Genomic DNA, 11,190 nt, shown 5'->3' on the forward strand with positions numbered 1-11,190 from the left:
CATGAATATGTTTCTCTAACGAATTGATCTCAGATTACCATAATATTGCTTATAATTAATTTCATAAAATTGAATATAAATTAAATATTTAAGTTCAAAGGGAACGAAATTCTAATTTCTGAACATTCTAGCTAGATTAATCATTTTCAGATCACTTTCGAATTGGTCTCAAAAAATCAGGTCTGGTTTCAGACTTGCAGATCATGTCTCATATTGACACCTAATGGCCGATATAGTCATTGCTGTCTTTTATTGGGCATTTACAACCCATGGGAACTAGTTCGCAGTATGAATTCTATCGTACCTGCTACTGAGAAGTCTTCGACGCCTCACACTGATGATGCAGAACATTCGATCATACAACATATGGAAAATCATTTTATTTGGCTACAAGTCATATCTTCTGTGGTCCAAAGAAATATGCCTAGTGCTAAATTTTGTCAAGATTTGCGCGAACGCAACACATTTTCAAGCCCCGATTTTATTCTGCTCAAGTTCAATACAATCAAACAAAAGAGTTTCAAGTTTTAACAACGAGGAGAAATTGCCCTTTACAAGCATGCAAATATATATATATATATATATATATATATATCTCAGTATATGTGTAGAGTGTTACTGGATCTCATAACAGTGTGTTTCTGTTTTGTCATGCACAAGAAGTAGCATGTGAATCATCTCTTTAAACCCATATAGAGCAAGATGAGTCCCCAGTAATCGAACATGTAAGCAAACCTCAAGAACCTCAATTTAAAATCATTCCATGGGGGATGCCTTGCCTCTAGTTCTAAGTAGAAGCTTCGGTGCAGAACTGCTTTCTCGTGGCTAAATGCATCGAATGAGTACTTCCCATGATATCTTCCAAACCCGCTAAGCCCAACACCTCCAAATGGTAGATCATCACACACAAACTGCAATTTTTTACAAGTCCGACAGAATTTTAGCAGCTAACAGCTATATATTATGAATATGTTATCCATGTATGTGCACGTAGAGAGAATAAAAGATACAGGAAAAACAAATAAAGAGATGGACTAGTACTTGAATCACGGTATCATTGAAAGTAAGACTTCCAGAAGATGTTTCTGCGACTATCTGCTTCTTGAATGCATCATCTTTGGTAAATGCATACAGAGCAAGAGGCTTTGGCCTCGAGTTTATGAACTCGATGCTGTCTTTGATGTTATCCAACTACAGTTCAACATTTTGAACAGAATTTGTCAATAATTTTTAAATATTCATAATATTGAAATAGTATTTCTTACAGTGATTATGGGAAGCAATGGACCAAATATTTCCTCTTGCATGATCTCAGCATCAAGAGGAGGATCCAGTAAGATAGTAGGTTGAATAATCCTGTAACAGTTCAAAATGCAGTAGTAAGCTTCCTCTCACCAAATTGTAGAAATTGGTAAATAATTTCAAGAGCTATACATATTTTCTTCATCTACTTCTCCGCCATAAACTATAGAAGCTGCGACAGCAGGGTCTTCCATTAGATTGCGTAATCGATTGAAATGGTGTTTGTTGACTATTGTGCTGAGGTTCTTCAAGTTCTTCACATTCTCACCATAAAATCTTTTAACAGACTTCTTCAATAATTCTATCTGAGTACCAGAATCTAAACCTTAGTTCAAAAAAATTGTAAGAAAATTACAAGAGTGTGGTTGAGAAAATATAGTACCAGGGCTGATGAAAATTTTTGTTCCACAAGGATATAATCAATCGCTATACAGGCTTGTCCACAGCACGCTCCCCACTTTCCTGCAGCTAATCTCTTGGCAGCCACCTTGAAAACCAAAGTACAAAAGTGATCATTTAGAGTTCCACCAATATAGCCCTACTCTCTACTGCAAAATATCGAGTTCCGCCAGCTTTGTGATAGCAAGCATTTTGTGATTACATGGTATAAAAAAGGCAACCTTTAAATCCAAGGTGGCAGAGAGGGAGTCTACTATAGCTGGACATTTCCCCCCAAGCTCCAGTGTAACTGGTGTTAAATGAGTCACTGCTGCAGCCATGACAATCCGAGCCACTCGTGCACTTCCTGGACAGAGAAAATATAGTCCTGATCTTATCTCACAATTAACAGAAAGATATTTTAAACAGTTAACATCCCTAAAATTAACTACTCTATGATCTTTCCCTTCGTTAGTAATTGTTAAAATGTAGTTCAGTGAGTTGGGTGAAATCTAGTATAATTAACACAGGGTTGAATGAATATATTATTGCAGAAGAGTCACTTATCATACCTGTAAAGAAGATTTTGTCCCATTTCTGCTGTAGCAGATTTTCAGCTATGTCCGTTCCACCTTCAATTACTTTAATGGCTTTGCGGTCCAGATAAGCAGGGATTGTTCTGGCTAGAAAGGCAGAAGTTTCCGGGGAGAGCTCCGAAGGTTTTATGACGACAGTGTTCCCTGCAGATATGGCTCCAACCAATGGGTCCAAGGCCAATGCTGCAAGTAAAGGGGTCTTTTGTTATCGAGTAGATTCTATTCCATCACTTCAGTTACAGTTAAACAATTGAAGAAACCAACTTGAGAGAATATTAATATCTACAACTCCGGATCAAAAATTTTATCAGACTTACTGATAGGAAAGTTCCAAGAAACAAAAATAAGTATGATGCCTAGAGGTTCTGGCCGCACTTCTGCTCTTGATGGGAAAAACAGCAAGGGTAGTTGATTCTGGCCAAAGAAGCAAGTTGTCATTAATATGAATAAATCTCTTGCAAGTTTTCCAAGCTACCGGCGAAGACTTAAATCAGGACATATACATGTCATTCTTAACTAAGTGTTAATTTCCAGAGTGTAACTTTAGCATTAGCATCTGGGTGAGCTTTTACACATATTTACTCAAGAACCTCCTTAAAATTATTTAGTACTAATCAATGTGCTTAATTAGATCATGTCTTTAATATAGAATCTCTACCAAAGTGATTAGTCGTCTATGGAATTATAACAAAATTTAAAATTGCATGGCCTTAATTTCTCAACTCAATTTCTCTCAGTTCAGAACTTTATATAAAAACTTCAAAGCAATCCAATTTACAAACTCAATTTCTCTCATTTCAGAACTTTATATAAAAACTTCAGAGCAATCCAATTTCTTGATTTAGATGCAACATGGCAAGCTAATGCATGTCTTCTCTTAGTAAATAAACAAAAAAAATCACACCTTCTTGGGAGCCATCCATTTATCGATGCAGGACAAGGCATATGTCACAGATTTCTTCACTACTCCAATCTGCATGAAATGAATTCCCAGTCAGAGGGATATTGTTTGATTATATGTGGGTAGTTTTTTTTTCAGAAAACAGTGATGCAAATAGTGGGCTTTCTATCTTTCCAAAGAATCAGTTTTGGATTGAGATAATATGGCATCTCTATCTTTCCATTGGTGATTAATACTACAAAATTTTACATCATCATTATAACGTCCCAGTCTCAGTACCACGTCAAGAACAATGGTGTCATTTGTTCAATATATAAGGTGGAACTTTCAGTTGCACATATAAATCATGATATTTTGACGGTACGTGCAGTACACAAATTGTTGCATTTGGGACAATGTAATCTAGCTTATTTTGTAAATAGGACTTGACTCAGATTTCGCAAAAAGATTTGTGAGTTGACATGGGTTTCACATTCCTACTTATCTTACAAACTTTGAGGTACTTTTGATCCGAATTGTCACATCTAATTAAAATTTATTACTCCTTACAAACCCAAAGTACTTGACCACTAACCATATCCACCTAAGTGGGGGAAAGGGTAATTGCATATGAATCACATATCCACAAAAATCTGATTAAAAGTTCTTACTTCTTACAAACATTAAGATACTTGACCGCTCAAACATATCTATCTAAATACGAATCGGATATCCAAGGAAAATAAAAAGAGTAATTAAATACGAATCGGATATTTAAGAAAAAAAGTAATTGAATACGAATCGGATATTCAAGAAAAAAAGAGTAATTGAAATCCCTTACTTCATCACGATAAACTTCGATGGGGTGTTTTCCGAGATCACGCTGAAGAGCTTGAAAGATCTGATTCTCATTTTCATCAAGAAGTCTGAGGATTGCTCGAAGTTGTGATTTTCTCCAAGCAGCATCCCTTGTTCTTCCACTACTAAAACTTTGTCTGAGTTCACGCAAGTAGCCGGTTTCCATATCATCCACTTTTCTGATTAATCTACACAAAATGTATTCAAATCTTGTGTGCCTCTTACCAAAAAAAGCATCTTCACACAGTCATTTATAGTAGTATTATGGAGCTCACTTTTAGTTGGCAACATTAACTATTGTCACCAATATATTGCTTGTTGCATCAGTTTCAGTACTAGCAACAAGTAACAACTAACTCTATTAAAAGCGTGCCAACTGCTAACTCTTTTGATTAAGGCAAATTTAAAGGGAAAGAAAATTCTTCAACTGAAATAATCAATGTCACACGCAATATCTTTCAGCCTTTTTTTTTTCAATTACAACTGAAATAGGCCTCATAGGGTGTCGTTGTCGATCTGAGGCCGTGTTTGCAAACATGTCAGTTTCGTGTTTCTCTAATATTCGTTGAAAATATAAGAGTAAACCTTAAAGTATACTATATGATCGATAAAAGAGTCGTTCCATGTCATATTCCAGTTGATCAGGTATATCCGTTTAATTTTCGTGTTTTGTCTGTGAAAATCGTGTTGATTATCAAGTTAGGTTCTCAGGCAACAACTGGGAAGACTACATAATTTTTTTGTGTATAGTATGAGCTTGGCCAAAATGACAAGCTACTATAAGTTATGTCACCTTATGATGGGATGCCCTGTACACAATGTTTTTTTACAAAGGTGTGTACAAATATGTATGCAAAAAACAATTCTAGTTACACTACAATTCCACTTTATATGTAACTTTGCAGAAATAGTAAGGCTATCCTCAACCTTTAACTTGAGCTTCATCAACCGCTTTTGTCAAAACATGTATACGCTGGAATTATTCCATCGCATTCATAGCTCTATTATTGATGTAATGCGTGGTTGAGTATTTAAATTTATGTACGCAACGGAATAGATAATCAGAGGAGAGGAGTTAGAGAGAAATCTAGAGACAGGGGAAGGAGAAATTTAACATGGGGCGTGGAAAAATCGAGATCAAGAAGATCGAAAACAGAACCAACAGGCAAGTGACTTACTCGAAGCGGAGAAACGGTATCTTCAAGAAAGCTCAGGAGCTCCATGTTCTTTGTGATGCGAAGATCTCGATCATCATGTTCTCCAGTACTGGCAAACTCCATGAGTACACCAGCCCCAACACTTCGTGAGCTCCCTCTCTATTTGTAACTTCTTTTTACTTGTGTTAAGCGACCAGTTCTTTTAAAATCTCGAGTTCCTTAACAACTTCACAAACTAGACGGTTTAAATTTCACACACTTTAGGCAATAGAGTTAAATAAAATAGAACTATATTTATTTTTAACTATTCAGGACGAAAAAGATATTTGATCAGTATCAGAGGACTCAAGGTTGTGATCTATGGAGCACGCACTACGAGGTCTGTCTTTATTTTTCTCTGAGTGCTCCTCTCTTTAATATGCAAAGGATAAGGTTATCAAAATGAAATAAAATCGGTTTGTAACTTTAAATTTGTATTCGTTCATATGGTTTGTCTGACTCATGTAGCATATGCAAGAAACATTAAGGAAAATGAAAGAGATCAACAAAAGACTCCGAAATGAAATCGGGTAAATTAGCAGATATCACTGGCTAATATGCTCTAATTTACTGGTTTTTATAAAAAGACTTCTAGTTGTTAATTAATGGCCTTATTTACGATTCGACAGCATAAGAATTGGTACTGGTGATTTGAGCAATATGAAGGAAACAGAACTGTATCGGATTGAGCAGAAGATGGAAGACTCTGTTGCCACAATACGCGAGCGCAAGGTTACTATTAAGTATCAACATATAATTTTAGTTTAAACATCTTGTGATGCTTGGATTAACATGTAATGCGAACTCCTTAGTTACTGATTTTGAGTCTATAATCTTTATATTGTGGTGATATTTTAGTTCTATATATGTTAACTGATGAAATTGGTGCTTGTGTTGTTTCTTGTTACAGTATCATGTGATAAAAACTCAGACTGATACATGCAAGAAGAAGGTTAGTACTAAACTTAGTCTATATCAGTGGTGTGTTCGGGTTAAGAAGTTCATAATTAGTGAAAATTATAGATTAGCTAGGTTGATCTACTTTGTTGTGATCAGGTGAGGAGCTTGCAGGAAAGGAATGGGCGTCTCCTACTCGACTTTGTAAGTTGTAAGAAGTTGGAAAGTATATTAGTAAACAACGAGTATAATGATTAATTTCAAAGCGCTAAGCTATTTGGTGTTGGTCTTGTGATGTATAAAGGATGCAATATGCCTAATGGATCCAAGGTACGCAGCAATGAGGGATGATGGAAGAGTATACGAGGTAGATCCTGGAGTTTCATATGGAAATGGATTGTATAATCACCGGTTTTATGCTAACTTTCACCATGGAGATGGTGTATCAGGCGGCCCTGATCTGCGTCTTGCTTGATCCCTGTGTTTGTGAGCGTGCATATACTGGCATGCCTTAATTTAATTAGCTCTGTTAAATTAAATTATCAGCTGAATTACAATGTATCTTATTTGTGAAGGAGGACCTGTATCACAGAACCTGGTGTTCTATAACAATATCTTGAGGATGGCTTTGTAATTTGATCAATTAAGCAATGTCACAAGAAACAACTGGGTTGTTTCTTTTTGACCAGCAGTCCAGCATGGTCTGCTCCTATCATGGAAATCAAATAATACTACTCCCTCCGTCCCTAAATATTTTTCCTGTTTGTACTTTTCACGTTTGCCAACACACATTTTTGATCGTTAATATCTTTCATTTCGTAGTAGCATTAAATATAAAAACTTCACCGTATTAAAGTACTTGTGAATACGAATCTAACAAGATCACTCATGACTATATTTAGTTTTATAGATTAGATGTAAATTAATAATTTGTCTCATGTTATGAATAGTACCGACATTACAAATAGGAAAAGAAAAAAGAAACGGAGGGATTACCAACTTATTTGGGGGCTATAATCCATTAAACATACATGTGTCACGGTGCCTCTCCATAGTGAGGATGATATCTATAATGGACACACCTTACCATACCAATTAGCATATGCTAATGTTACATACTTTGTTAGTGATGCCTTTATTAACTTCATTGTTGCAAATAAAATGAGACATAAATTTTCTGCACCTGCACTGCAAATTCCTTTTTCTCTAAGTTGTAAGAGTAAGTTCCATCATATGTTGTAAACCACATGCTAATCTCATGATTCAACTATCGTTCCAGTCCAAATTTGAGATATTATTGTGGAAGATTCAAATTTTAATTAGTTCCACACTTCAGTTATTACATAGAGATATGAGTACTGCAGTCTACGCCCACAAAATTGGATACAAATTTTTTACACAAAATGACATGATAACTGTGATGAGATATTTTAATTGGTGCTATCTATTATGTGGGTGTTTTGGGAATGTGACTTTTGGGCTTAAAAGCCCAAAAACTAACTTCCTCTTTTTTTCCAACTGTTTGGCAAATGATTCGAAGCACTTAAAAAGGCAAAAGAAGTCTAAAAAAAAAGTCACGGAACCTAACTTTTTTCAGGACTCAGCTTAAGCTTATTTCAGCTGCCGTTTCCTACTCTTTGCTTCCTACGACGTTTGTTTTTTTTTTTTTTTTTTCCTTGCTGTCTATTTCATGTCATCTTCATCCAAATATGAGGTGATCGAATATAAGGATTTTCTTTTTATAAAACTTTTGTCTTCAATTTTATGAAATATTCAAATATACTAATTTTATATATCAATATTTATATAAATTTTTAAACAAAATTATTACTCCCTCCGTCCCACCAGGATGTTTACGTTCACTGTTTGCACGCATTTTGAGACTCTTATAAAGTATAGTTCAATAACGTTTTTTTAATTTTTCTTTTTTTGAATAAAAGTTTAAACGTCAAACTTTTTTTCAGGATTTTTTTTAAAAATAAATATATAATATAAGTATACTTTATAGGAGCCTTAAAATGCGTGACAAAAAGTAACGTAAAGAACCTGGTGGGACGGAGGGAGTAACATTTTCATCAGCTTTTCTCAATTTATTTCGTAAATATCAAATAATTATATTACAAAACTATACAAACTTATAATTTAGGTTATCCAAACACTTAAAAACTTATAAGTCACGGTATCCAAACACTTATGATAACTTATAAGTCTAAACCATCTTCTCACTTCTATTCCACTTCTTTATTTTAAGCAACAAATCACTTCTATTTTACAAATATATTAAATAAAAATTATTTCTCAATTATTATTAAATATACATTTATAAATAATAAATACTTATTTTAAGTGACCAGGTCCATTATATTACTAATACATCCCTCAAGGTGGAGTATGTCTGAGAAGAGAATTAGATTGTTGTTTTCCTACCATATTGTGGCTCTTTTAAAAGGATACGGTGAAATCCGATCTGTTAACAATCTAATTAATTAAAGATTCGAATCGATTCACGCTTAGCTATATTATATATTTTATATTATATTATATTATATTAATATATTACACATAAAAAAAAATCTAAAAATACAAAACAAACCCCTAAATCATATTTTCTTATAACTGATGAGCTATTCTTACATTTTGACCTGGCTCACACTCTTCCATAAACAACTCTCTTTTCACTCTTTGTCATAGCTCACTTAAATAAAGAACTTCTTTACTGAGTACAGAGGCTTATTATCACGGTGGTAGTTATTCATACTTTTTATATTACACGAGCGTGAACTTTAATAATTCTCTTTATACTCACTTCTAACATTATATTTTATCATTATTTGAACTTCATTATTACAAAAAATTAAATGAGTGGGAGTGAATGCTGTAGAACAAAGAACAAGTTAAGAGTCATGTAGCAGTTTTTTGAAGAGAGGAGAGAGAAGAGTCTCCCCACGTTTTTAGGAGTCGCTAGAATTCTAATATCTCTTTTTTTTTCCCCTTATACTACTTAATTTTGGTCTCAAGAGCATATTTAAAAGGGTACTGGAGATGTTCTTAACTTATCTATACTATACTGTAATAAACCAACATGAGTTAATTTATAGTCGTACAAATTTTTGGTTTGGTTATGTTTGTTTGATTTGGTACTCTTTCTATAGAACTAGAAGTCTAAAACATATCAAGATTGTTAAACAATCTTAAATACTAAAAACACTCATCTTGTATTAGGCAAAAACTTTATCATTATCTTTTTAAATTTAAATCTATATTATATTGTTAAAACCGAAACTTTGAGCCCAAATCTATACTATACTATTAAACCCGAAACATTGAAAATTTGGTCGGTCGATATTTGAGCTGAAATACGGGCCTATTTATATAACCAATTATTCTTTTTAACTTTGGCCGAAATATAGGCTTATCTATATAACTAATTATTCTTTTTAACTAAAATATATTATCTTTTTTATATTTTCCAACTAAAAAAAACTCAACTTTCTAAAATAACATTGAGTAATATATTAATTACCTTTTTAACTAAAACACGTTATCTTTTTTAAGATTTACTAACTTAACAAACCGATCTTCTACAATTAACAGAGACGACATATATATAAAAATATAATATTATTAACATATTGTTATTAATAAGTAAATGGTGATATTTGTCGACCAAAATATATTAACGTTATTTTAAATTCTCTACTGATTTAAATTTGAAAGTAATATTACAAATCTATAATATACTATATATTACTGTACTATTAAAACAGAAACATGAAAAGTTTAGTTGGTCGGTCGAGTTTAATATACCGGTTCATATTCGATCCATGAACCTCCTTAATTTATAACATATTATAATATATTTTTTTAATTGTCTATTAAACCAAAAAAACTAAAAATTAGGTTAGTGTTATGAGTTTACGATTGCCTTTAACTTATAATATGTTTTTACTATAAGGGTTCGGTTCTATTGTTCAATTATTAATTATTAATAACTAAATATTAAAAGGCTGATTGGGTTGTTTATATCTGGGTTTATGGGTCTCCTTAAATTATAACATATAAGACAATATAATATATTTTAATATTCTCATTAAAATATAAATATATTTGACTTAATTTTAAACTAGCTATTTGACGGATTTAACTATTAAATATTTATTCAACTGTTAAATTAAAGTTTTGTTTAATCACATAATTCTATCATAATTTTACTTTCAATAATACACCCTCCATCCCATTTTAAGTGTCCACTTTGCCAAAAAAAATTTCCCAAAATATGTGTCATACTATTTGACCGATGTAAACTTTATACTGTTTCCAATATGGTATTAAATACAACAAACAAGCCCCTCATAAATATATTGAGAGAGATTATGAATGTATAGGGTAATTTGAAGTGAAGGAAGGTCTAATATAGAGTAATTAATGAGGTGCGTAATTAATATGTATGAAAACTAAGTTGATTAGTTGTGTGAAGATAATAATCAAAACATTACATTAAATGTTTCTTAATATGTGTGAAAAATGCAAAGTGGACACTTAAAATGAGATGGAGGGAATATTAGTTAAATCTAAGATATATACGATAAAATAAAATTGCACGGGTTTTAAGCTAGTTTTTTTTATAATAAATTATTCATTCTTTATTATTTGAATTTGAATTTTTGTCATGGTGAAATTCAAATAAAAATAAAATATAAAATCATGATTAAATATAAAGAGCATGGTCAGAGTCCACACTCCTAATTATATACTAATTTACTATGAGCTCTGAACATCTTAGGATTTTCAGATTTTCAAAAAAAAAAATTCAATAAACTAAGTAAAGCTGTAAACGAATTGGGCCATTTGTAAAATTCGGGTTCCGTAATTTAAATAAACTCAAATATATTCGTCTATTAAGATAATCTCATCTGAAATATAAAAATCCGTTCGACTAGCAAATGAATTGAGTTATTAACTAAAAAAATCCAATCAATTTGTCATTTTTTTGCCAAAATACCTTTAAACTTCTGTTTTCATTAACAACCCCAATAAACTTTATTAAAAATATATAAGAAAATACAAAATAAACCATGGTTAA

General features: G+C 32.4%; 2 protein-coding genes across 4 annotated transcripts; one reads left to right on the plus strand and one right to left on the minus strand.

Moving 5' to 3' along the window:
• Positions 1–456: 456 nt before the first annotated feature.
• On the minus strand, positions 457–5,333 carry LOC108223742 (aldehyde dehydrogenase family 3 member F1). Of its 2 annotated transcripts, XM_017398143.2 has the most exons (11): positions 5,193–5,333; positions 3,998–4,202; positions 3,181–3,249; positions 2,594–2,690; positions 2,253–2,459; positions 1,923–2,047; positions 1,685–1,789; positions 1,435–1,607; positions 1,266–1,356; positions 1,042–1,191; positions 457–911 (listed from the first exon to the last, which is right to left on the minus strand). In XM_017398143.2, exons 2-11 carry the CDS (start codon positions 4,178–4,180, stop codon positions 675–677), a joined length of 1,437 nt encoding a protein of 478 aa, XP_017253632.1. In that variant the 5' UTR covers positions 4,181–4,202; positions 5,193–5,333; the 3' UTR covers positions 457–674. The 2 variants fall into 2 exon arrangements, with proteins under 2 accessions (XP_017253632.1, XP_063950401.1); XM_064094331.1 differs by lacking the exon at positions 5,193–5,333 and having other exon boundaries at positions 3,998–4,308.
• On the plus strand, positions 4,806–6,798 carry LOC108223743 (agamous-like MADS-box protein TM6). 2 transcript variants are annotated; one of them, XM_017398145.2, is made up of 7 exons: positions 4,806–5,317; positions 5,484–5,550; positions 5,679–5,740; positions 5,840–5,942; positions 6,121–6,162; positions 6,267–6,311; positions 6,412–6,798. In XM_017398145.2, exons 1-7 carry the CDS (start codon positions 5,130–5,132, stop codon positions 6,580–6,582), a joined length of 678 nt encoding a protein of 225 aa, XP_017253634.1. In that variant the 5' UTR covers positions 4,806–5,129; the 3' UTR covers positions 6,583–6,798. The 2 variants fall into 2 exon arrangements, with proteins under 2 accessions (XP_017253634.1, XP_017253633.1); XM_017398144.2 differs by having other exon boundaries at positions 4,979–5,317; positions 6,243–6,311.
• Positions 6,799–11,190: the final 4,392 nt, after the last annotated feature.

The sequence above is a fragment of the Daucus carota genome, chromosome 5 (genome assembly GCF_001625215.2).
Source record: "Daucus carota subsp. sativus chromosome 5, DH1 v3.0, whole genome shotgun sequence".
In the NCBI taxonomy this organism is placed as follows: Eukaryota; Viridiplantae; Streptophyta; class Magnoliopsida; order Apiales; family Apiaceae; genus Daucus; species Daucus carota.